The sequence below is a fragment of the Myotis yumanensis genome, unplaced genomic scaffold, assembly GCF_028538775.1.
Source record: "Myotis yumanensis isolate MYYU_CA2020_CCGP unplaced genomic scaffold, mMyoYum1.0.hap1 SCAF_7, whole genome shotgun sequence".
Lineage (NCBI taxonomy): Eukaryota > Metazoa > Chordata > Mammalia > Chiroptera > Vespertilionidae > Myotis > Myotis yumanensis.
In genome coordinates this window covers 36,388,451-36,416,020 of record NW_027223758.1, presented here as the reverse complement: position 1 = coordinate 36,416,020, position 27,570 = coordinate 36,388,451, and the positions used below count along the sequence as shown (strand labels likewise).

At 45.5% G+C, this 27,570-nt stretch overlaps 1 protein-coding gene and 1 non-coding gene across 2 annotated transcripts in view; one reads left to right on the top strand and one right to left on the bottom strand.

Moving 5' to 3' along the window:
* Nucleotides 1-20,485, bottom strand: part of MMP24 (matrix metallopeptidase 24) — a 44,474-nt gene extending 23,989 nt beyond the window's left edge. The window contains exons 1-2 of the mRNA XM_070420196.1: nucleotides 20,264-20,485; nucleotides 927-1,075 (exon numbers count right to left, since the gene is read on the bottom strand). Coding sequence (XP_070276297.1) covers nucleotides 927-1,075; nucleotides 20,264-20,485 — 371 coding nt within the window. The remainder of the gene's footprint in view (nucleotides 1-926; nucleotides 1,076-20,263) is intronic.
* On the top strand, nucleotides 17,476-17,580 carry LOC139014734 (U6 spliceosomal RNA). The gene has a single exon (XR_011472291.1). It is a non-coding gene; the product is annotated as a U6 spliceosomal RNA (small nuclear RNA).
* Nucleotides 20,486-27,570: the final 7,085 nt, after the last annotated feature.

Below are 27,570 nucleotides of genomic sequence, written 5' to 3'. Positions count from 1 at the left end.
AATTCATTCCTCTCTAGCTATCATCTATTCTTCCCTTTCACTATTAAGCTTCTTGAAAGTTTTCCTACATTTGCCATCTCTACTCCTCACCTCTCCTTCTCCCCACTGCAATCTAATTTTGTCTCCACCATTCCAGAGCTTACAATGACCTCTTTGTTTCCAAACTCAGCAGACACATCTCAGCCTCCTGTTTGACCAGCCTGCAGCAGCTGAGCTCATTCACCATTCCCCCCTTCACTGCCATGACATCACAACCCCAGGCTTCTTAAACCTCTCTGTCTGCTCCTTCTCAGTTTGTTCTGAGGGGCTCCATCCCCGCACTCTTCTCTTCCTCCTCTTATACTCTCCCTGAGCCATCTCGACCATCCTCGTGGCTGAATGGTTATTACCTCTCAGTGTCTCCCTGAAACTCAGTGTTTCCTCTGAGTCCTAGGCTGATGTAGCCAGATGACTATTTTTCACTAAATAGTAAGCCTCTGGGGGGTCAGGGACCATAGGATCAAGCACAGGCACTCAGCAAACATTTGATAAATGGAAAAAGTGTTGTCAACTTTTTTTTCAAGTGTTCTCTGCATCAAGTGTCTATCTCGGGGAATGCTAGAGGGATGACTCGTAGAACCACCAGTTCTAGAGTCAGGAAATTTAAGGTAATCTATAGCCAAACCCCTCGCTGTGCTGATAAGGAAGCCTAGGCCCCAAAGGGTTAAGTGACTTGTCCAAGGTCACACAGCACGTTTGTGGCAGAGCCCATCCCCAGCTCACCTAGGAAAGGGCACCTTGGGGTGTTGCCTTCCGGGATGACACTGAAGAGTAAAGGTAAGGAAGGTAGGATGGGTGGGCATGGTGCATACATGAGGCCATGACAAATGTGAACCTAAACGTAAGTCCAGAAATTTCAAAGGCACAATATCCTATGCAAATCTTACTCGATTGTTGTCTGATCCAACACACCGGTGACTGGGATCCCGTAAAACTGCTGCATAGTGGAGACAGCTGACTGTAAGGCCTTCCCTGAGTGCAACGCAGATGCCCGTGAATCATAGGGAAGCAGATAGCCATAGGACTTTAACCAGTTCTGAAAGACATGTGAAAGGAAAGGATGCATTATGCTGGAGAAGCCTCTGTTCTACCTGGGCAGAGATCTGCCCTTGAAACGGATCATTTTACCCAGGGGCTTGAGGACTCATGCTCTGATGTCTTCCTCCTTGACTCTCTCCTGAAGACATGCAAATTCATCTCCAGAAAACACAGCTCTTGTTGGCTTACTCTCCTGCTATAAACCTTTCACTGGATCTCTACTGGCTACAGAATAAAGATTAAATTTGCATTCAGGGCTTTCTACTACCCTGACTCTTTGCTCATTTATTGAGTGGTTTCCACTGACAGATGTAACATACGACTAGACATGCGAGGGCACAAGAACAGTTCCTTTTCTGAAAGAGAGTGGCCTTCCACAAACCTATTTGTCTAAAGCCAGAGTTTGATGATGAATTATGCTGTAGAATATTTACTGGCATGAGGTTATAGTATACATTCTTTACTGCTAACCCCTTCTATAAAGCAAGCCATTAAAACCAAATATAAACAAAACAATATTGATATTTAATTTAAATATCAATACATAAACATATGCATAGAAAAGCCTATAAGGGCACAATAATAGTATGATTACATAAGAGAATTTCTTGTTTTTAATAAATACACACTGAAGTATTTAGGTTTACATAGGGTGTATCTTATCTGCAACTCTTTCTTAAATGAGCTAAGGAAAAAAAAATAGAGAGAGAGAGGAAATAGATGTTGTAAAATGTTAATAGTTGGGGAATCAGGTGAAGGATATTCAGGAATTCTTTGTCCTATTCTGGAAAACTTTTCTGAAAATCTGAAATAATGTTAAAAAGTTTAAATAAAAAAATTAATAAATATCCTTTGTTATAGTATCATGGGGGACTTCTTTTTTTGCTCTTTTCTTTTTTCTAAGTTTTATGCATGGAGTCATTAAAAACAAAAAGGGCAAGAGAATCTGAAGTAGCTTGGATGATGAAGCTCCAACAAAGCAATGAATCTGAAAGGCAGCTAAGTAAAGACAATTATTCCCACTAATGTGCATGAGGGGATGGAAGCCTGAAGAAACCAGAGCACCAGGAAACACTTGTGGCATCAACTGGAGAATGAGAAGAACATCCATGTATTTCCTGAATTCATAAGCATTTACAGGAGCCTCCTGCGTGCCTACCTCTAAGCCAGACAGAACCTGTGCCCATCCACAGAGGATTGTCCTGGACACCAGGTGAGCTCATGGAAGAAAAAGAATGTAGACAACGATATTATTCCCTTTCTATCTATAGTTTTTGTTTCTTGTTTCTATATGAACAGTCTTATTGGGGATATGCCTGTTATTACAAGGCAAATCAAACCATTTTTGGAAGGAGGCAAACAAACTATAAATAATTATTTACTTTACCAAAGGTGACTAACATCTTTACTGTCTTGTGATAAAACCTATTGGACTGATTAAAAACAGCATGGCTCAGTGGCTGAGTGTCAACCTATAAACCAGGAGATCACGTTCAATTCCGGTCTGGGCATATGCCTGGGTTGCTGATTTGATCCTCAATAGGGGGCGGGTGCAAAAGGCAGCCAATCAATGATTCTCTTTCACCATTGATGTTTCTCTCTCCCTCTCTGAAAGTAATAAAGATATATATATATATATATTTTTAAATATATTTTATTGATTTTTTACAGAGAGGAAGGGAGAGAGATAGAGAGTTAGAAACATCGATGAGAGAGAAACATTGACCAGCTGCCTCCTGCACATCTCCCACTGGGGATGTGCCCGCAACCCAGGTACATGCCCTTGACCGGAATCGAACCTGGGACCTTTCAGTCCGCAGGCCGACGCTCTATCCACTGAGCCAAACCGGTTTTGGCAAAGATATATATTTTTAAAAAACACAAAAACAGCCTGGCCAGCATGGCTCAGTGTTTGAATGTTGACCTATGAACCAGGAAGTCATGGTTCAATTCTGGGCAGGGCACGTGCCCAGGTTGCGGGCTCCATCCCCAGTAGGGGGCATGCAGGAGGCAGCCGATCAATGATTCTCTCTCATCATTGATGTTTCTATCTCTCCCTCTCCCTTCCTCTTTGAAAACAATAAAAAATATATTTTAAAAAATCCAGCGTGTACAGGGTTCTATGGGAGAACAAAAGAAGTGTGTCTTAGCCACATGGGGGGCAGGGACAGAGAGAAAGGAGAGCTTGGGAGAGGCCTCTGAGTGGAGATGGGATCAGAGCTGTTTTGGTGGATATAGCATGTGCAACTGTCTGGAGCTGTGAGGGAGCATGGCACATTCTGAGCAGTCTTTAAAATGGGTACAACTAGGGGGAGGGCTGTGTGGTGATGAGTAAAGAGGGTTGGAAAGGAAGGAAGTGGGGAGGTGATATACAGGGTGTAGCAAAAGTAGGTTTACAGTTGTTTGTATGGAAAATAATATAAGAATAAGCTCTGTGTTTCAAGTACTCACAACTGTAAATCTGTGTTTGTCCCACCCAGTATAATAATCTATTTACAAGTGGACAAATTACAGAGAATCACTTGTGACTTGATGGTGGCCTAGGATCAGCCAAAAAATTAAGCTTCCATTTCCTTGTAAAATGTAAACAATAATTCCTCCTCCCCAGATGGTCATTAAGATGAAATGAACAAATGCACCTGGCATAATCACTCCAAAGGTGTGTGTTATCTCTTTCTTTGGGTAACGTGCGTGTTGAGATCTAGTCATCTCGCCTTCCCACGTTCTCCCTGAGCCAAGAGCCAGTCCTCCTGGGTCCTTTGAAGGCAGTACATTGTCATGGTCAAGCTGACTTGCTCTCAGGTGACCTATGGACATAACCGCTCAGCAGCACTGGGAGCACTGCACACGGAGAAACATCAGCCGACTTGGATTGTGTACTCTTTACCCTGTTTCTCAACTTCTCAGGACCAAACACAATCACTTTCTATCAAACTTTAGCTTAAGGAAAATGATTTCCCTACAGGAGATTCTGTATGGTTTTTTGGGGTCAGAAAATGAACACTGGGTAACCAATGGTTTTCCTTTTTGGCCTTTCTGCCAGGAATCTTTCAGCCAGATTTATAGCATAAGTGTTGAACACAGTGATGCTTGGAAGTAGCTATTATTTTTTTCATCTTTCTGACCACCACGGTATGTTTCATCCTTAAAAGTCTTACTTAAGAACATTGTTTCAATCTGTAAACTGCCGCAAGCCCTTCCAAAAAGAGGTATGGTACAAATCTACAGTAAATCCGATTCCTCTCTAAAAATCCAACTAAAATGAATTATGGCATTTAGGAAATGGCTGGGGCTCTTTGGACAGATACTGTTGACAAACCAGTCAGCCAACTGATTATTTTTTGATTACCTACCTCTAAACTAGCATGGAATTTAAGAATCTTCTCCCCTCCTGCTCTCATTAGTGCTTATGGTAGGAGGTAGGGAACAGGGAACTTTTAGCATAAACCCACTCCAGCCTTCTAGGGCTCCGGGAAATTAAAAGTATCTCCTCCTCAGTAAAGGGCAGGCTGACGTACCCAGATCCTTTTCTGGGACACTCCAGCAAGAAGCATCTCAAAGCCAATAGGATCCACTATGAAGGTCTCAGAGTCTATCTCAGAAGCTACAGGAGTTAAGATCTAAGCACTCAAGTCCTAGGTAAATGTCTGGGTCAGGACCAAACACTGGGATGGATCAGCCTTCTCTGGGTTCTGCTTCCCTCCCATGTTCACTGGGGACAATCCTCAGAGCTCAGGGGCAGGCGCCTATGAGGGGAAGTGGAAGCAGGAGGGGCTGGTCAAATGACAGCTCTGCACCAGGGAACAGGGCACTGAGCTTGGACCTGGTACATGCCTATGAGCACATGCGCATGTGTGTGCCTGTTAGAGGGTCGGAGGCCAAGGACTATGGATTAGCCACCGGACAATTCCAACTGCTGCTGCTTCACTCTGTCTCTGCCACTCACTTGCTCTGCGACCCAGGCAGTTCTCTGACTGCTCTGGGCAGAAGCCCCTGATGTTGAAGCAAGTCTTCTAAACTCCAGGCATAGCAGTTCCAAAACATGTCCTGCTCTTTCTCACACCCAGGCTGCTCTTGCTGCCCACAAGCCCATTCTCTTTATGTGTGTGAGCAAACACATCCTTCAGGTCTAGCTGAAATGTCATCTCCTTTGGTAAACCTCCCTTAGCTCTCCTGGGCAGAGCTAGTGGGTGCCCTGTTTGCTCCCGAAGCGCCTTCCTTCTCTGCCACTCTAAGCACAACTGCCGCCGTGTGTCACACCTGATGGTTGACATGTTTTGTTCACTAGATTGAGTTCCTGAGGAGCAGAGGCTCGTAATTATTTTTGTATTTGCTATGGTACTTAGCACAGTGCCTGGCACAATAAATAATGAATGAACAGATGAATAGTTCGTCTAGGAGGCAAAGTCTGGGCACCAAAAAAGGCATTTCATCTTGGCAGGTTTAATGAGTAATATACATGAAAGCACCAAGTATGATTCTTGGTATCTATTAGAGGTTGGAAAAAACATTTGCTGAAATTGAATCTATTGTAGTTTGACTTCTTTGTTTAAAGAGGCAATAGGCTCCATTGTCCCATCTGGAAAAAAAAAAAAATCCACTAAAGGAAAAAAATCCCCATTCAGTTTTTGTTTTGTTTTTTTGAGAGAGATCCCATTCAGTTTTAAACAAAATGATCCACCTTTCATCTTTTTTGCACCTGGACCCATTAATCAATCACCAGCCACGTCAGAAGTCTGGCCTTTACAGCTCAGTTAACCAACTCTAAGATGTCTGTCACCCTTTGAGTGCTGAAAGAGGTGTAAACCCAGAGGAAAGTGAGAAAAAGCTCAGAGCACAGAGCAGGGACCAAAATAGCTGGGCTGAACCAAAGATGTAGAGTGTGATTGGTCTGCTGGCCACAAGGCAGGATTTGGTTCTTGAGAAGCCAAAGCGGAGACATTCAGAATTAGTGGTAGACAAAGGACAGAACAGAGAATAACAAGGAGAAAAAAATGTGGCCCAAAGAGGGAAGAGAGTGGCAGACAGCAGAGGTGGTGGTAAGATTAGAAGTGGTAATGGAGGCAGCAAGAAGCAGGCCAACTGGTGGTGCTGCTGTTTGCTCTTGGAAAACAGACATGATCATGGGTGCGGAGGGAGAGAAAGATGTATCAGTTAAAATTGTGTGAGCTCCTGGAGGTATGCAGGAGCCCCCACCTGGTTGGATGGGAGCTCAAACCACTATAAGACCTGGAGAAGGAGTGGGGGATCAGGTATTTGATCAGAAATGCAGTGGGGAAGGTGTTATCAAAAAGGCCAGAGGTGATGTTTATTAAAAAGGACCAGGCAGGAAGGTGTCAAATTTGGAAAGCATGGACTAGAATGAGGGAGAAAGAATGAAAAAAACTTGATCAAAGAGTTTGGGCAACCAAGGCTAGGGTGATGATGTGAGTGACAGGAGCAAGGCATTGGTCTCAACAAGCACAGGAGGCCCAAGTCCGGTTCTAGAGGCTGCATGTGTAGAGGGACGGTGGCAAACAAGAGAATGACTAAGGGAGAGTGGCCAGGAAGGCCAGGCGACCAGGAACCATGTTCTGTGAGGAAAGATGAGGCTGTGGAGGCTGAAGAAGAGAGCTGCAGGGAACAAGACAGTCTTCAAAAGTCAAATGGCTATGGATGAAGGAGATTTATATTCTGGTTGGCACAGTGCAAAACCAAGACGGGCATGGGGACAAGCGGATATAGATCTTGACTCATATAAGAAACAACTTTTTAACAGAGATGTTCTAATTATAAGAACAATTATAATAGCTACACTTTTTAGAACACCTTACTATATACCTGGCATTGTGCTAGGCACCCTAGAATGTGATGACCCCATGAGGTAGGAATTGTGATCCCTGAACTGCAGATGAGGAAACTGAGGTTCAGAGAGGTTAAGTAATCACCCAGAGCACAAAGCTAATAAGTGGCTGGATTCATACCCAGATCTATCTGAAACTAGGCATTCCTTCCTCCTTATCACAGTTCTTATCACACAGTGCTGTAATCACATGTTGACTCACGCGTCTCTTCTTCTTGACTATACAGTGCCTGATGACAGGGCCATAGTCTGTCTTCTTCACCATTGTATCCCCACACCTAGCACAGGGCCTGTCGTAGATACATATTTATTGAATGAAGATGAGTTGATGTGTTCAGGGTCAGAACCATTTATAGAGCAGGGTTTCTCAGTCTCAGCACTATTGATATTTAGGGCTAGATAATTCTGTTACAGTAGAGGGCTGTCCTGTGCACTGTAGGGTGTTGAGCAGCATCCTTGGCCTCTACCCACTAGCTGCCAGATGTCTCAGACATTGCCGGAAGTTTCCCTGAGGCAGACACAATTGCCTCCTGGGATGAGATTCAGAGTGAGAGCTGGTTTTCTTATTTGGGCAGGTGGCTGTGAGCAGGCTTGATGTAGGATGTGGAGAGCAGTGGAGAGCGAGAAAGCCTGAGTGCACATTTAGGGTCAGGGTTAAGAGTGTACACTCTGGAGACAAACTGTGCTGGGTTCAAATCCTAATTCTTTCATTTACATGACCTTAGGCAAATTATCCAGCCACTCTACTGCTTACTTCCATCACCCGCATCATGTCATTAGCAGGTGCCTCATGGAGTGGTTGTGAGATTAAGTCACATAATATGTGGTATTAAGAACTCAGCAAAAGATAGCAATAATAATGACTAATGACTATCATTTTCCTGGTAGGTGACAAACAACTCTAATCACCTCACTGTACTGTAGCCCCAAACACTAAGAATGTGTTCCTCAGTGTGTAGTCCTGTATGTCATGAGTTGTCGGCATTGCATCATCTGGGGAGCTTGTTCAAAGTGCATATTCCCAAACCTGCGCCTAGATCTACGGCACTGAATCAGAGACTCTGAGGTTGGGAACTGGGGATCTGCACCTCAGGTGATTCTGTTGCTTACTAAAGTGTGAGAACCACTACAGCAGTGGTTCTCAACCTTCCTAATGCTGCGACCCTTTAATACAGTTCCTCATGTTGTGGTGACCCCCAACCATAAAATCATTTTCGTTGCTACTTCATAACTGTAATTTTGCTACTGTTATAAATCATAATGTAAATATCTTATATGCAGGATGTATTTAGGCAACCCCTGTGTAAGGGTCGTTCGACCCCCAAAGGGTCACGACCCACAGGTTGAGAACGCTGCACTACGTAAGGACCTTTGGGAGTGATGACCCAGTGCCACGAAGAAATGTGTCACCTCTAATTTACTAAGGCAGAAAGACTGTTACCCACTTAGAAAAGCCAGCCGCTACCCTCTCTGCCTCAGCTCTGCTCTCACCTTTGGGTCCTTTGCCTGCCCATCTCCTTGGCCAGTCCTAACTTCAGCAAACAGCCCATCAGTACCCCAACCTTGAGATTCCATTGTGTCATTGCATAGTAGCATCAAGACTGGCCCAAGATCATCCTTCCCCTTCCATTGCCACATTAGTTCAGTTCTTACAACTGGGTGTTTACCTCAGTTCCCCAGTCTGGTACTCAGGTCTTAGCTGAGATTGCTATGATCCTAATCTGTTTCTCAATCTCAGATTCCTTGCCTGGTTCTCAGTCTCTTCCAGAGAGTGAGACCCTAATCCAGTGGTTCTCAACCTTCCTCATGCCTCGACCCTTTAATACAGTTCTTCATGTTGTGGTGACCCCCAACCATAAAATTATTTTCGTTGCTGCTTCATAACTGTAATTTTGCTACTGTTATGAATCATAATGTAAATATCTGATATGCAGGATGTATTTTCATTATTACAAATTGAACATAATTAAAGCATAGTGATTAATCACAAAAACAATATGTAATTATATATGTGTTTTCTGATGGTCTTAGGTGACCTCTGTGAAAGGGTCATTCGACCCCCAAAGAGGTCACGACCCACAGGTTGAGAACCGCTGCTCTAATCCCTAACTTCTATTGCCTAACTTTGCTCTTTTCAGCTGAGTGTCCTGGTGCAAATGACCTAACTTCTTTTTCTTTGGCTGTTAAATAGAGGATGATAAAAGAAGGCTTGTTAGGCCTGGCTGGTGTGGCTCAGTGGTTGAGCGTCGACCTATGAACCAGGAAGTCATGGTTCAATTCCGGGCAGGGCACGTGCCCAGGTTACAGGCTCAATTCCCAGTAGGGAACATGCAGGAGGCAGCTGATCAATGATTCTCATCACTGATGTTTCTATCTCTTTCTCTCCCTCTCCCTTCTTCTCTGAAATCAATAAAAAAATATTTTTAAAAAACGGGCTTGTTAAGAGGATTCAGTGAGATGATGAGCTATGGTAGGTAAAATAACAGTCCTTCAAAGAAGTCTACATCCTAATCTCCCAAACCTGTGACTATGTTACCTTACATGGCAAAGGAGAGTTCACAGATATGATTAAGTAAAGGACCTTCGGTGGGGAAAATAATCTTAGGTTACCCAAGTGGGCTCAATGTAATCACCAGGGTTCTTAAGGAGGCAGGGGGAGCAGAGTCAGAGAAGGAGATGTAATAATATAAACAGATGTCAGAGTGTTGCCATTGCTGGAAGGGGCCACAAACCCAGGAATGTGGGTGGCCTCCAGAAGCTGAGAAAGACAAGGTATGAATTCTCTCTAAAGCCTCCAGAAGGAATGCAGTCCTGCCAACACCTTGATTTAAGCCCAATTTTGAGCTTCTGACCTCCAGAACCGTGTTGTGGTAATTTGTTTCAGCAGCAATAGGAAACTAAGATGCATGTAAAGCATTGAGCAGATCTTGGCACACAGGAGGCATTCTCACAATGTCACTGTCTGTGTTCTTGCTCCTGCACACTCCAGCAATAGATTGACCCCCTTTGGTCATTGCTGCCAGAACAAGTCACTGTGTCTCTTTGGTGACTCCTCAGAGATCAGCTCTATCACTGTGTCTTTTCCCTCCAGTTCCAGTCCCACAGAAACCCTGTTTCCTCCTCTACCCATACAACTGAGGCCCAGCCTTTCCACTGAGCCCACCTGAGTTATAACTAATTTTTGAATACTTTAAATGTGGAGGCTTAACCATTCAGGTATCTAGAAAATGCACTGGCCAACCATACCTAGAGAGCATCTAATTTAGCATGCTTGTGTTGCAGAAGAGAAAAATAAATCTGAGAGAGGGAGAAATTACTTATCTAAAATCAAAGAGCAAGTTGGTAGAGAAACTGAAAATGAAGCCGCATGTCCCTGCCTCCTAGGGAGGGTTCTCTGTCATGCTACACCCTCCACACTAGCTCTGGTTTGCCTCCAAAGGCTGTGTTTCTGCCCCCCCCCCCTCCCCCCCGTTACACAGCCAATCTAAAAAGGGCTCTCAGGATCGCCCACAATGCCCAACTTAGCTTCTTGACAAACACCTTAGTGGCGCAGTGTTGCCTCTTGGCTGCCACCAGCTCTTGAGTGGGTGGTAAGTGCACTGGCGGGAATTCCCTGGTGTTCTGCACAATGTCCTTGGCCCACTCCCAGGAGGCCACCACAAGCCAGACAACCACCATGCCCAGGGAGGTGGCACATTTGGGGTTTGGGGTCAGCTCTGGGATGTCTGAGTTTTCCAATGTGGGGAGGCCTCCTCTCAAGGCCAGGAGTGTGGCAATGCTCTCGTTCACTCTCTAAGAAGTGAGGAGCCTTCGCCTTCCTCGCCCTTTCCAGTGCCTTCCTGCAAACCTGCTCGTTTCCTGTCCCTGGGGCTTGACTTATTGATGAGTTAGAAGAGGGGAAGACAAAGACCATGGTAAGGCCTTACTTTCTCAACTGTAACAGGCAGATGGCTGAACTAGATAACCGCTGAGTAATTATATAAAGTTCTATTATTTTAGTTTAATTGGATTCAGTATGGAGCCTACCTTCTGGTTTCTCACTGCCAGTCTTAAAACCCAAGCTCCTTATCATGGCACTCAACAAGCTTTTGCCATCTGAGCCTTATCTTCTGTTTTTATATCCTACCTCTTTATTGTCCACCCCAAGGTCCCCCTACTCTAGCTACGGATCTTCTTGTGTTGCCTGAACACATTCTGTAGGTTCCTTCCTCTGTACCTTTTTCATCCCCGCCCCTGAAATGTCTTCCCTCGTGTATTTTGGTCTCTCCCTGATAAACTATTAAATAGCCTACAAAATACAACTTGAATGCCACTTCATTTGGGAGGGCTCTCGGGGGTCACATGGACTCCCTCTGTGCTCCCAATGGCATCATCTGCACCCTCACGAACAGCATCTGTCATAGTACATTATAAGTAGTGGTTTACGTGCCTATCACCCCCGACTGAACTCTTCCTTATACAGCTTACAGTCTGGTGGGGGAGGTGGATGTGGAAAGACTGAATGTTTCCTTGCAGTTGTGGTAAGTGGCGTGAAGGAAAAGGAGAAGGTGCTATGCCAGTGTATGACAGGAGATGCGTCTATGTCAGGGATGGCCTCCCAGAGGGTGTGACACCTCAGCTGAAATCTGGGTGTGAGTGAAAGAGGTAAAGGTGGAATGATGAGTATCCCAGGAAAAAGACTATCTTATTGAATCCCTGAGATGGGAAGGAGCTTGTATATTAGAAAAAAGGCCAGGGTGGCTGGAGCTTACTGAGAAGGTGGTACAAAAGGAAGCTGGTAAGGTGGGCAGAACTCAGTGATACAGGGCCTCAGACTTATTAGGCATCCCAGTGGGTACTGGCTACAAGGGGGTTTGTAATACTATTCATTCTACTTTCATGTGTCTTTGAATTTTTTCCATAATAAGAGCTAAAAAGAAGTAGTAGTATGGTAATAGTAGTTTTAGCCTTTATCCTAAAATCAAATTTATTTATCTATCTATTTATTTATTTATGAGAGTGAAAGGGAGGAGGAAGAGGAGAGAGAGACAGAGAGAGAGAGAGACACATCGATTGGCTGCCTCCTGCACGAGCCCTGACTGGACCTGGGAATTGAACCTGCAACCCAGGTACGTGCCCTTGACTGGGAATCAAACCTGTGACCCTTCAGTGTGTGGCCTGACGCTCTAACTACTGACCCATACCAGTCAAGGCCTAAAAGCAATTTTAAGCAAGCATGATCAGATTTTTTGTCTTATTTTAATTTTTTAATTAAATATTTCAAGTGTCCAAAAGCATCTATATAAAAGCCCAGCGACTGGAACAACCAGTGGCTATGACACCCACTGCAGCAGCCAACCAGCCTGATCTGGGCCCGATCGGCCTCTCCTCCTGGCCAGCCCTGCTCCCAATAGGCCCCCAACACCCTAATCGGGGGCGGGGCTGGCCGACCAACTGCCCACAGCCTCTCCCCCCAGCAGGCCCCACCCCCAGTTGCCCCCCCCCCCACCCCAATTGGGGGCAGGGCCAGACGGCCAACTGCCTGCAGCCCCTCCATCCCACCAGCCTGGCCCGATGGGCCCCCATCAGGCAGGCCGGCTGGTTCCCACCTGTGCATGAATTTGTGCACCAGGCTGCTAGTATAAAATAATAAAACAAACATTGGATAACCACCAACCAGCTTTGTTAAACCATAGCTTTTGCCATATTTACTTCAGATATAACTGACCCCTTGTAGATTTATTTTTAAAAGGTCACTCTGGCTGCTATTTGAAAAAGGATTAGAGGCAGGAAAAAGAGGCTGATCAGATGGGAAGTTTTTGACATCCAGATGTGACATGCTGGAAGCTTAGACTAAGGTGAAGGCAGTGGAGGTGGAGACAAGTGGACACAGGGAAGATCCACACAGGAGGTGGGGTTGCTGGGGCTTGGCAATTGATTTTGTTGAGGCAGGTGAGGAGAGGAAGGGGTGAGGATGACTCCCATCCTTCTGGCCCTGTGTTTTTGGGGCACAGAAAACCATGCACATGAGTGTTTTTGGCATATAACTGAGTTTTTAAATGACCATTGCTAACAAAAGTTGTTAATAACAATGTCTTATTCTTCTCTACCTACTTTATGATAACAACATGGTATGATCTTTGAGAAAGTATTATCTTTTATGTAGATGGCTTTGCTGTTATCCTACATACCATTAAAGTCTGGTTCAAAGTTGGCTTTTAAAATGAATGCATGGAGTAATGATGAAGAAAAACTAGTGAAAGACTTGAATGGAATCAATGCTGAATCCAGAGAACCTAGATGATTTGTTCCCAAATCTCTCAGCTGGAGAGGGCCAGAGCTGGCATTCACTGCTTTTATCCACAGCTGTATCCCTAAAACAGGTACACAGACCTAAGTTGTGCTAAGAAAGCTGAACACATCCAGGGCAGGTGCCAGCACCCAGAGCAGCTTCAGCACAGGCCCCAGTCCCTCCACCTCCTCAACATGGCTCTGAGCAGGCCAGCTCTGTGCTCAGAAACCTTTAATGACTCCCCTGGCTTTGGAAGAAAGCCAATTTCACAATCTGCTCTCAGCCTCCCTTTCCAGCCTCTTCTTCTCATGCACTCTTACTGGAAATAGCAAGTAACCCAATGCCCCAGGCACAGCAAATTATTTACTGCTAACTAAATATGCCACACGCTTTTGTGGAACCTTGGTTCATGGTTTTTCTTCTGTCTGGACTGCCCCCCTCAACATTCTCCGTCCTTCTCTTCTCTCAAAGGCTTATCTTCAATGTCAGCCTTCTTTCTAAAACATTCCCTGACTTCCCCAACCTCAGCTGGGGACCTCATCTCCTTCTCCTTCAGTGTCTCTCCAGACCTGTTTATACCTCTAGCAAGCATTCATTTATTCTTTCAAAAAGTTACTGATTTTTTATGCACCAAGCACTGTTCAAAGAAGTTGGTGGGGGACAGAGACATTGAAATTAATTTAAAAATGTTTATCAAATGTCTTGAATGTGCCAGGCATATACTAGGTACTGGGGAGACATTGGCTGCAGTCTATTAAGAATTCAGTTCCTCTCATTTTGAGTTCAAACTATACCATATCATAAGGCTAAGCATTTCCTAAGATTAATCTCTTTGGTATAATTATAATTTACTTTTTTTTTTTTTTTTTTAAATATATTTTATTGATTTTTTTTTTACAGAGAGGAAGGGAGAGAGATAGAGAGTCAGAAACATCGATGAGAGAGAAACATCGACCAGCTGCCTCCTGCACATCTCCCACTGGGGATGTGCCCGCAACCCAGGTACATGCCCTTGACCGGAATCGAACCTGGGACCTTTCAGTCCGCAGGCCGACGCTCTATCCACTGAGCCAAACCGGTTTCGGCTATAATTTACTTTTATTTGCTCTAAAATTACTTCTTCAAGGACTGGAGTGGGACATACCTGAAAATGGAAAATACTGGCTAAAGAGCTATCACAGTAATCAAGAACAGGACAGTCTAGTGTAGAGGGAAAAGCACTCAGACCACAGACAGAAAATCTAATTCTGGTCCTCTATTGTTTATTAGCTACACATGGGTCCCTGGATAAGATATAGATTAGTCACATCATCTCTCTGAATCTCTGTTTGCTCTTCTATAAAGTAAGGACAATATTTTCCCTGTCTACCTCTTGGCATTGTTGCCAGGATCAAGAGGGGCTATGAACATGGAAGTACAAAGCACCCTGTAGTAATAAGAAACGCACAGTAATTGTAAGATACAATGAATTAAAAACACAGGGACTATATTCAGGTTAGGTAAAAGGAAGAACTTCCTAAGAGTGAAGTTCTTTTTGTTTTTTTGTGTGTTTTTTTTTAGACAAGAATGAAGATATGCTGGAGGCCATGGTAACACTGAAATATGTTTTGGCTTGGGAATCTGATAGTGCTTCTTAATAGGCCTACCCCACCGCTAGAGTCATTTAGGGCTCTAACTTTCCTTGACTTCAGATACAAACCGAAGAACATTCTGCCCAGAGCAGATTCCTCAAGCTGGTCTAGAGGGCAGGAATCCATTATGCCCTTGGACTAGGCATCACTCTGTTACTTACATGGCCTGTTTGATTGGCTTGTCTCTTTCTGCCTGTACCAATCTTCCTTAGAATCAGTGGGAAACTGGGAGGGCCAAAAAAACTATTTGTGGGCCATTCTACTCCGCTAATATGAGAGATGCTTTAAATAAACCAAACACAGGAAGCCAAGTAGAGGACCCCCCCTCCCAAAGTGCAAAATACAAAAGAAACACTTAAGAAAGCAAAGGAGAGGTGCTCTCCCTCCCAGGAGCACGCCCTCCCTGCCTTTCCCTTTCCCTTTTCTCTCCTCCTCCCCGCCCCCTCCATGCCCCAGAAAAAAAAAAAAAAAAAAAAGGAGAAAACAAACTGAATGAAATTTCTTTTGTCTTTTGGTAATGAAAGATGAGAGCCGAAACCGGTTTGGCTCAGTGGATAGAGCGTCGGCCTGCGGACTGAAGGGTCCCAGGTTCGATTCCGGTCAAGGGCATGTACCTGGGTTGCGGGCACATCCCCAGTAGGAGACGTGCAGGAGGCAGGTGGTCGATGTTTCTCTCTCATTGATGTTTCTAACTCTCTATCTCTCTCCCTTCCTCTCTGTAAAAAATCAATAAAATATATTAAAAAAAAAAAAAAAAAAGAAAGATGAGAGATATGGAACCAAAAGCCAGAGATGGTGAAAATGCTTTCAACTAAGAAGTCACGAAACCAGGAAAAAGTTCCCAGTCACCTACTATCAGGTTTAGTGCACTTGGGCAATTCAATAATGGCAATTCAAGAAATGCTAAGTACTACTATGTGCTTATGTGGTGGTCTCTAAGGTCATGGCCACCTCTCTCTCAATTCCTCTTTATTGTATGTCCCACCACTAGATGACAACCTACCGAATGGGTTATGAAAGAACTCAAGGGCGAAATTGTGGGACCACTGCCGAAAGGAATAACTCTGTTCCCACTGAAGGAAGAACAGGTAGGCAATAAGTCCCATCCCTAAGGAGGGTTTTAGAAAGGACCTGGAGGGCCACATGCCCATGGGCATCTATTTCAGATCCATGTAACTTTTGGCATCAAGGATTAAGTGTAGAATCATTGAATGCTTGAATACTTAACGATGACCACTGGTTGTTGGGGATTGTGTTAGATCTAAAAACATAAAGTGTTTTGGTTGGGGAAGGCCCTGCCTAAGAACCATAACTCCCACCCCCCACAAATAATGTTTAATTATTTAAAAAACTTAAATGGCAAACTGGCTGAGGCTGCCTCAAACTATTCCCATGAGAAGAGAGAAATAAATGACGAGAGAAGTCAAGGAAAGTTTCCTAGAGAAGCAAAGCCTGGGCTGGAACTTTAAGGAAAGGATGCAGATGGATGGGTGGAGGTGCAGACATAAACAGCATCTGTAGGTGTCCAGAGAAACCTGGGTAACTTGCCTTACGATAAAGGAGAGCCCGGCCAGTGTTGCTCAGTGGTTGAGCATCGACCTATGAACCAGGAGGTCACGGTTCGATTCCGGGTCAGGGCACAGGCCTGGGTTTTGGGCTTGATTCCCAGTAGGGACCGTGCAGGAGGCAGCCAATCGATGATTCTCTTATTGATGTTTTTATCTCTCTCTCCCTCTCCCTTCCTCTCTGAAATCAATGAAAAAAAAAAAAAAAGATAAAGACAAGCCTTTCTGGAGTAAGAATGTGCACTGATGAGCAGTGGGAAAGGCAGCCTTCTAGTAAGGAGGCAGCGTGGAGTCCAACTCCAGAGGCTTCAAAAGAGAGAAAGAGGAGTAAGCAACATTACCTGCTGGCAGTAAAACAACAATATTTCTGTAAGGTTTCAACCATGTGATCTACTAGTGCACAATAAAGGGATAATTAGATGCAAATTGTTGAGAGAAGCAGTGGATATAATTAATCTATTAGAAAGTTTTGGACAATATATCAGGCATTGAAAATGCCTAATATATCATCATGGAATTAAGGGTGGTGCTTTAATGAGGGCCTGAGAACTCAGAGACAGGAAACAATAGGTGGAAATAAATGGTCACTTCACTGAATGAAAGGCGATTAAGCGTGCAGGGGGCCCCAAGAGACTCTGCTGGGACTTGTCTGATTTAAATTTTTTATAAGTGATCCCGAAGAAGTAGAGCAAAGTGAAAATTTCAGGGCTGCAGATCATATGAAGCCCTTTCAGGTAGGGAAATGCTTTGCCAAAGGAGAGCGTAAGAGCTGAAGCAAAGGTATTGAGTGAGATGCAAAATGGCAGTCAATGTGGGGGGGATGTAAGGTAATGCACTGCTATAAAAATAATCCACGTCCTGGGTGTTGTGTTCCAGGCTATCAGTTTTGACCCAGGAAAGGGATCCGGGAGCTAGACTGTTTCCTAAAGGCAGTGGCCTAACGTGTTGGGGTCAGGAAGGTTGACAAAGGAATAGGCAGAAGCAGGAAGGAACCTGAAAACTGAAGAGAAAACCAACCTTCCTTTGTGCAAGACTACAGGGTCCCACATCTAGGGACAATGGTCAGGTTTATATCTATTGAAAGCGAGGGTGCTTTCTTCGGCAGCACATATATTAAAATTGGAACTATACACGGATTAGCATGGCCCCTGCACAAAGAGTAGATAAAAAAGAAGTCAGGGCCCAAGGATAACTAGAAAAGGGCAACAAAAATGACCCAGAGGATGAATACGGCTAATCTAGGGGTGGCCTGTTATTAGGGGCAAACTTAAGTGTGCAATGACAAAGGCTAAGAGAGGTGGAACAATCAAAGCCCATAAAACTAACAAGGATAAGGAATGGATACAACCTTCTCTCCAAATCCTGGCACATTCAAGCAAATAGCCTCCTCTTAGTGCTTGAAATTTCATAGGAATAAAAGGGTTTCAGAGTTTAGATCATCTGGCCCTATCCTTCCATATTTGAGATGGTAAAATCCATGCCCAGAGAAAGCAAGGAAAGGGCCCAAGGTCACAGAAACCACCATGGGCCACATTCAGATTAGAAGCTAGGCTTTCTAAATCCCAGGTCAGGATCTTTCCACCTCACCCTATGCACTCAGGAGGACTAAAGGAATCCTACTTTTTATAGTGTATAAACCCATGACGTAATGCAAATCCATTACGCTGAGTTGTAATAAAGATGAAACACAGCCTTAGCTGGTTTGGCTCAGTGGACAGAGCATTGGCCTGCGAACCGAAGGGTCCCAGGTGCAATTCCTGTCAAGGGCATGTACCTCGGTTGCAGGCTCCTCCCCGATCTGGGCCCTAGTCAGGGCGCATGCAGGAGGCAACTAATGGGTGTGTTTCTCTCACATCGATTCCTCTCTGTCTTTCCCTCTCTCTTCCATTGTCTCTAAAAGTCAATGGAAAAATATCCTCGGGTGAGGATTAAAAAAAAAAAAAAAGATGAAACACAGACTAGGGAAAGTTTTCATTAAAAGTCGCCATAACCGCCCTGACCGGTTTGGCTCAGTGGATAGAGCATCGGCCTGTGGACTCAAGGGTCCCAGGTTTGATTCCGGTCAAGGGCATGTACCTTGGTTGCGGGCACATCCCCAGTAGGAGGTGTGCAGGAGGCAGCTGATCGATGTTTCTCTCTCTGCGATGTTTCTAACTCTCTATCCCTCTCTGTAAAAATCAATAAAATATTTTTTTAAAAGTAGACTAGCAATTATAAGATCTTTGAAAGACAACTACCAAATGGGGCTAAAAAGACTTTCTACCCACTCTAATTTTTAAATCCTCACCCAAGGATATTTTTTATTGATTTGAGAGAGAGAAATAGAGAGAGAGAGAGAGAGAGAGAGAGAGAGAGGCGAGAGAAATATCCATCAGTTGCCTCCTGTATATGCCCCAACTGGAGACTAAATCCTGCAATCTAGGCATGTGCCCTGACTGGGAGTTGAACCCACCACCTATTCTTTCTTTCTTTTTCTTCCTTCCTTCCTTCCTTCCTTCCTTCCTTCCTTCCTTCCTTTCGCTCTCTCTTTTTTTGGTGCTCAACCAACTGAGCCACCCAGCTGGGCTACATATTCTAATTTTTTTGGATCATGTACCCATGAGAGATTGAAGAACACTATGGATTCTCTCCTAGAGAAACACATCTGCACATACAAACACAATTTTGCACATAATTTCAGAGAGTTTATGACCCCCTGTGTTCCATGTCCAGTTCCCATTCTGGCAGATTCTTCTGAACAAATAGACTACTTGCTTCAACAAGCATATTCTATCTCTTAGAATTTACTAAGGCAATCACTCTGATTTTCCTCAGCAAAAAAACCACTATCCCAACTAACATCACTTACTAGAATGTAGACCTCTAGGTTGGAAGAGACCAAAGAAATTACCTAGTCCATTGTCTTCACCACCATGTGATATAAAACAAAGTTATGGTTAAATATATACGGGGACGAGAATCAGCCTGCCTAGGTTAGAACCCCAACTCCATCACTCACTAGCCCTATGACCTTGGGCAAATTGTTCTCTATTTCCACTGAAGGAAGGACAGGTGGGCATCATGTAAAATGGGAATAATAATTGCAACTATTTCCTAGAGTAGTTATGAGGATTAAACAGGATACTAATTTATATACAACACAGCACCAGGCCTGGCATGTAGTGAGTGCTCATTAAATGCTAGCTGGCATTATTATTATTATGCATGTATCCGTGCAAGTATGCATGTATCCATCCCATCTTCTCCTGGAGCTTTCGCTTGCACATGCCAGTAATGAGCAGCTCACCGCCTCCGAAGCTGGTTGAGCAGCTCCGATTGTTACAAACTTCTTCCTATATTGAGCCGAAACCTGCCTTCTTGCAACGCCTACCCCCACCCCTGTTGGCCCTAGTACTGCCCCGCGGGGCCACGCAGAGCAAGTCTATCCTTGCTCCACGTGACAGCCCTTCGGATACGAAGACAGTGATGGAGTCCTTCCCCGTCCCCTGGCCCCCACCCCACCCATCCTCTCCCTCCAGCGTGCACATCCTCGGGCTCTTCCCCAGCCCACAACAGACCGGCTGCGCTTACTATTTACTCCGAGGCGGTGTACGGCTTCCCTCACACATAGTCATGCAGGCCACACACCCCACCGCCGCTACAACAGCGACCCGCCCGCGCCGCCCGCGCCGCTGCCCCTGTCCGCGGTGCTGAAGCGCTCCAGGCCCCGCGGCCTCGGCACCGCCCGCCAGCCCCCGCCCCGCGACCCCAGGCGCGGACCCCCGCACCGCCACCACCCGGCTCCCAGCCGCAGGCGCGGCCCGGCCCCGGCGCCGACCCAGCCCCCGCCCTGCCCGGAGGCCCCGCGCCCGCGCCCGGCCCCGCGCACCAGCCCCACCTGCCCGGCGAAGGGCGCCTCCGCCTCGGCCGCCCGCGCCGCCGCCGCCGCTCGGTCCCCGGCCCCCGCCGCCGCCGCCGCCGCCCGCGCGGCGCCCGGGAGGCAGCAGAGCGCGGGCAGCAACAGCAGCAGCCTCCCAGGGGCCCGCCAGCGGCTCCAGCGCGGGGCCCGGCCGGGCGGCGGCGGCCCCGGCGCGGCGCGGCCGCCCCGGCTCCTCGGCATCCCCGCGGCGGGGCCCGGCCGCCCGGCTGCGATGGCGGCGGCGGCGGCGGCGGCGGCTCCGGCCGGGTCCTCCCGCTGCAGCCGCTGCGGAGCCGCCGAGTCACGGCGCTGCGGACACGCGCCCGGCCCGCCTGTCTTCGCCGCCGCCGCCGCCTCGGCCGCCAGCGCGCCCCCGCCTCCGCGCGCCCCGCCCCTGCGGGGGGCGGCCAGGGGCGCGGGGGCAGCACCCGGCGGGACCCGCGGGGGGCGGTTCCGCGCCAGCCGGGGGGCACTGGTCGAGGAGCGAGGCCGGGAAGGGGCCGCGGAGGCCAGAAGAACAGCTCAGGAGGCAGGGTCCAGAGGGGTGGGGCTGGAGGAGGGGGGTCGAGGGGCAGCCCTGAGGGAGGAGGAAGAGGCTAAACAAATAATCCTGGAGAGAGAGCCACGTGATGGCTCCCGGGAGGGTATAGGGGTCGAGGGTCCGAAGCCACTGGACTGAGGGGGGATACGGGGGTGCCCTGGGGTTAATGGCGGGATTGGAGAAGAATGAGTTAAAGAAACAGCCCGGAGGAGAGCGGCTGGGGTCTGCCCTGGTGAGGACTGGAGAATGGAGCGGAGGGTGTTTCAGGGGGCAGACCTGAGCGACGTTAGGTGAAATTAAGGTGAAGCTCACCCCTCACCCCCCAGAGGGAGAGAGATCACCCAGCTGGGAAGATCATCTGTCATCCCAAACAACCCACATTAGCGAGCACTTCCTATATGTATGGGGAACTCTGGACTACCTGGGATACAAAAGAAAGGAGGCTGGTTCCCTGACGTGTAGAGTTTACAGCTTGGTGAGAAGCAGCACAGGGTAGGAAACGCAGAGTGCCCAAAAGGACACTGGCCGGTGCTTCAGGGCTCGGGGAGACTGGCTGGGGCCCGGGGAAGGCAGAAGAGGGGTTACGGAGCAGGTGGGACTCCAGCGAGGCCTTGAAGTCAGGGCGGATTTTAACCAGGAAAAGGAACGGGAGGGGCACGTCAGGTAGGAAGGTGAGGATGGACGGGATGTGACTGGGGCAGTTTCTCTGGAGCACAGGGTTTCTATAGGAAAGAGCTGGGAAGTGAGGGAAATAGTACAAGACCTTAATTCCTAGGATTATGAATGTGGGTTGAAGGGAGATGGGAGTGGCGGTTGAAGATTTTTCTGTTTGTGTTTTCTTTCTTTTTTTTCTCTCTTTTTCTTTTTTTTTTTGAGCAGGATGATATGTGGAAAAGGGTATTTTATAGTTACCTGGTAATTTGGAACAGTGGAAAGGGAACAGGCTTTAGAATTAGTCCTATGTTCAAATCTTGGCTCTGTTACATTTTTATGAAATGATGCTGGTAGAACTATTGAAGGTTGCTGTAAGGATGAAGTGGTTAGGACTCAATAGATGTTCCACATTAGTTCTCCTCCCAGTGTACAGAACAATGACCAGAGGAGACAGACAGATTAGTTGGGAGACTACAGCAATAGTCTAGATATGAGAACTAATGATAAGCCCAGCTGGCATGGCTTGGTGGTTGAACATTGACCTATGAACCAGAAGGTCATGGTTCAATTCCCAGTCAGGGTACATGCCCAGGTTGGAGGCTTAATCCCCAATGTGGGGCATGCAGGAGGCAGCTGATCAATTATTCTCTCTCATCATTGATGTTTCTATCTCTCCCTCTCCCTTCCTCTTTCTGGAATCAATAATAAAAATATATTTTAGCCGAAACCGGTTTGGCTCAGTGGATAGAGCGTCAGCCTGCGGACTGAAAGGTCCCAGGTTCGATTCCGGTCAAGGGCATGTACCTGGGTTGCGGGCACATCCCCAGTGGGAGATGTGCAGGAGGCAGCTGATCGATGTTTCTCTCTCATCGATGTTTCTAACTATCTCTCTCCCTTCCTCTCTGTGAAAAATCAATAAAATATATTAAAAAATATATATATATATTTTTAAAAAACAGTTTCAAATTTTTTTAAAAAGAACTAATGATAACAAATAACAAAATAATTAACATTTATTGAATGCCTACTGTGTATCAAGTCCTGGCCTAAGCCTTTTACTATGTTATATTGCCTTTAATCCGTATAGGTAAACCCTATGAAATAGATTATCTGGAGCAATCTGACCTTAGAACACTTTTTCTAGAATGGCTTGAGGGAGGTGACAGGAGTTTGGTTTAGACTTTCTGAGATGGAAATGACCACAAGATGCCTGAGATGCATGTAGAAATGAGTTCAGAAGAGGGTGGAGAAGGAATATTTTGGAAACCTTCAGTCAATATGATAGAAACTGAAAGACCAGAGTGGGAAAGAGCCATATAAGCTAAAGGCCTCATCTTTTTAAAACTATATATATATATTTTAATGATTTTAGAGAGGAAGGGAGAGGGAGAGAGAGAGACATCAATGATAAGAGAAAATCACTGATGGGCTGCCTCCTGCATGCCCCACACTGGGGATTGGGCCCGCAACCTGAGCATGTGCCCTGATCTGCCCTGACCGGGTTCATAGATCGACGCTCAACCACTGAGCCATCCCTGGCCGGGCTACAAGCCTCATCTGACACATACATATTCAGGGCCTAAAAGAAGTGGAGCCAACAAATGAGCCTAGAGAGTGGCCTAGAAAGATTGAGGAATTGGTTGTGATGTATCATGGGAAAGTGGAGGAGTGTTTCAAGGTGAGGCAGAGGGTTGGCAGTTTCAGGGAGATCACAGGGACTGAAGACTTGTATACACACCATTGAATTAAACAGCTCACATTCTACTCAAGAGAGAGACAGACATAAGTAAGTCACTGTGGTTACGAAATAAATTATGACAGAGATGGCAACAAAGTGTTCTGGAAACATTGAGGAAAGAGCAAGGAGCTGCCCAAAGTTGGAAGATTTTGGAGAGGGTATATTCCAGGAGGAGGAAACAGTACATTCAAGGAGTGAAAGGGAGCAGGCTGGGCTGAACTTCTTAAATACATGATCTGTCTTATTCATCTCCTTACTCATAATGCCAAGTGCTCATTGAAGTGCTAATGATGACGTAGGGCTAGAGCTGACTTCCAAGGATGGTGGATATAAGTGACAGAAGATAATTAATGATAAAGAAAGAAGAGGTTGGTATAAGGCAAATGGATGCTTATGAAATGTATCCCTAAGGTAACTTTCTAGTCAGGAAGGTTCAGAGTCCATTGTGAAGCCAGCTGAAGAGGAGTGTTAAGACTTCAGAGTAACACCCTAAGATGGAATCACCAGGGCTCTGACTTCTCTTTTCCTTTTTCTTCATGGAAAAGGAGTTTGAGTCAGATACCTGGATTCAGGCATTGGCTGTCACTACTTTGTGGTGCACCATTGGGCAAGTCATTTATTTCATCTCTTTGAGCCTTGTTTTTCTCATTCGTAAAATAAAACTCACAACCTCTTCCCTCCCCACTTCATGGAAAGGACCGTATGAATGGTTGGAATTCACTTTGTAAACTATAGTTAACTGAGTGGATTGTGGATCCACGTCCTGCGTGGTTCAGGGTTTGGGATCTGGAGAAGGGCCGCGAGCGAATGACAGAGACAAGACAAGAAGTAATAATTTGGAAATATTGGGGGCCAGGTGGGAAGCCCAACACAAGGAGAAGGACTTCCACTCGTGCCCAGGCCTTGCCAACCTTTTATTCAATTTTGGATACACACCTAGCCCTGAGTCAGACAGGCAATTGCGGTAACAGACAGACTATCCTAAAGGTCAGTAAATATTAGAAAGATTTACTCTCAGACTATTTGGTGAGGAAGTTGCTTGAGCCCCCATTGGCTGGACTAAACAATCGGTGCATAGCTCTGGCCATTGCCAGGGCTCAAGGTTCGCCAGCGTTCAGGAATCCTTGTTTACACATCTCTGATAGTGAAGACAATGGGTGGCTTCCCATAGTGGATGTTAGAAAAAACTTTTTTATATTGGTAATCTTACCAAGAAGCACTGTAGGAACATGGGAGACCTTTCTTCCATTCACCCCCTCTCATTTCTTCATTCAACAAATATTTATTAAATATATTTTGAGTGATAGCTGGAGATTTAAAGAAGGTTAAGTTATAATCGTTATTTTAGTCAATTAGGGAGATTTATAATTACAAAGATATGTTTTCAGTAAAAACCTGCAGGAATAAGGGACCATGGGGATATTTAGGAGGAATGAATTCAGACACAGAGAACAAGTTCTGAGGCAAGAGCATGCCTGGTAAGTTTCAGGAACAACATGGAGACCAGTGTGGTTGGAGTGGCAGAAGGGTGAGAATATTAGAAGATGAGGGTTATGGAGGGGAAAAGTTTTTATCTACCTGACATAAAAAGCCAATGGAAGGTTTTGAGAACAGAAGAGACACCTTCTGACTTACCTTTAACAAAAGCACTTTGGTTGCTGCACTGAGAACAGGCTGAGAGGCAATAGCAGAAAGGCCAGGTAGGAGCCCATTACTCTAATCCCAGGGTAGGCTGATGGTGGCTTGGGCCAGAGTCCAAGTGAGAATAGTGAAATGTAGTTGGATTCTCAATAGGTTTTGCAAGCAGAGTTGATAAAACTTGGCCATGGATTGCGCATGAGGTATGAGAACAAGAGAGGAGTTGAATTACACCAAACTTTTTGACCTGAGTAACTAGAAGAATGGAGTTGTTGTTATCTGACACAAAGAAGGCTGCCAGGGGACTGGTTTGAAAAGAAATAGGAAGAGTTTGGTTTTGAACATAAGTGGGTGCTGTCTCTTAAACACCCAAGTGGATGTGGTAAGTAGGCTCTGTCATAGGTGGGTCTGAGTTCAGGAAAGAGGTCTAGTCTACAATATGAACTTAGAGGCTTTCAGAATAAAGATAATATTTAAAAGCCAAGGACCAGAAAAAATTACTTAGGAATTTAGTGGAGAGAGAGAGAGAAAAAAAAAGTTCTGATAGTTCTGATGACTCAATCCTGGGAAAATGAAAAGGAATCCACAAAAGACACTAAGAAGGAACAGGCAAAAAGAAAAAAAACTATGAGAGGGAGAAATCCTGGAAGCCAGGTGAAGAAACTTTTTTAAGGAACAAAGAATAATCAATTGTGTTAAATGCTGCTTACAGGTTAAATGATATGATGACTAAGAAATGGTAATTTGATTAACCAATGTGGAGATATTGGCAATTTTGAGAAGAACAGTTTTGGTGGCATGTAGTGGACAAAAATCTGATTGGAGTGAGTTCAAGAGAGAATAGGGGAGGAATTGAAAATGGTGAAAAAAAAAATATATATATATATACACACACACACACACACACACACACATATCTTTTCCAAGGAGTTTTGTTACAAAGAGAAGGAGAAACTGGCAGCTGGAGGAGGAAGTAGAGTCAAGAAAGGGTTAACTTTTTATTTGTTTTCAAGATGGGGAAGATAACGTGTATGTTGACTGAGAAGGATCCAGTAGAGGGGGAAATGGATGCTGCAGGTGAGAGGGGGAGAATTGCTGAAGCGATGTCCTTGAGTAGCAAGTATACAAGTGGAGAGGTGGGCTACGTACGAGCTAGGATATTCATCCATCTTCAGAGGGAAGAAGAGGACGTTTAGGCGTATAAACCTGCGACCAGTGTGGAGGAGGTTAGAGGGGGACTTGCATTTACTGGTTACTTTGTTCAGCTCTGTGCTAGATGCTTTCCTCACAACAGTCCTTGATATAAGAGGGAGATGGGTTAAGAGGCTGTTGCAAGGAGGGGAGAAAAGCTGAGAACTGAACTAAATAAAGCTCCCGAAGCTGCAAGGCAGGCGCTCTTCATGCTCCCTTGGAACTTCTTTCTCCCAGATCATGTGGGCTTCTTCACTGCAGATATCAGAACTCCATTCGGTGACAAAGATTCTTTGCTTGACCCGTCTTTTGTCAGGCTCCTAAACCTTCTGGGCCCATCTGTGCACTTCCTTGTAAATCTAGTTTCGAGCCCCACTAAGTCAGTTTAATCCAGCGGTTCTCAACCTGTGGGTCGCGACCCCTTTGGGGGTCGAACGACCCTTTTTTCACAGGGGTCGCCTAAGACCATCGGAAAACACATATATAATTACATATTGTTTTTGTGATTAATCACTATGCTTTAATTATGTTCAATTTGTAACAATGAAAATACATCCTGCATATCAGATATTTACATGACGATTCATAACAGTAGCAAAATTACAGTTATGAAGTAACAACGAAAATAATTTTATTGTTGGAGGTCACTCCAACAATACATGAGAAACTGTATTAAAGGGTCGCGGCATTAGGAAGGTTGAGAACCACTGGTTTAATCAGAACCCCTAGCCCTCAATATCTGATCACCTTGATATCTGATTGGGTTTCTCATCCTCCATCATTCCTCATGTGACGTCTGATCACCCTGGCCTCTCTTCAACCAGAATCCTGGTAGGTTCGTTCAGCCAGAATCCCTGACCCCTAATGGTTCTTCTTAGTAAATTTCCATCCACTGACCCTTGCCCTGCTCCCTGACTATAAATTCCCACGAGGACCATGGTGTATTCATAGTTGAGACTAATTTCTTGCGCCCACTGCAAAATTTCACTGCAGTGGACCCTATGCCCACAGTGAGAGTCCCCTTACTGTGAGTAAAGTCTTCCTTACCATGCTTTCACAAGTGTCACTGAGTTTTTTTTTTTTCTTTAACATTAGGTAGGAGGAAACTAACTTCTAGCTCAATCGCTCAATCACAGGGTAGAGATGCTTCTTATAAAGGAAGGAAATAGTTGGTGGTCACCAAAATCTGCGGCAATGGGCAGTTCTTGTTGCCAGAAGGCCCTAAGCATAAAGCCAGCCAAATTTACCCCCAAAATAAAGACAACAAATCCCACCCAAAACAACTAAAAACAGGAATCTGAAAGGAAATATAGGTTGGAGGCTTAGGAAGTCTCTTTGACTTCTGTCCTTCCTCTGAATTCCTATTGCAGCAGCTAACACTGAATGAGGGCTTAGTGTCTGCCAAGCAATTTATCTATGTTATATCACTTAATCCTCACAACTGTCCCATGGAGTGGATTCTAAGGAAAGGTTGAGAGGGGAAATGATTTATCTAATGATACACCTAGAAAACAGTAAAACCAG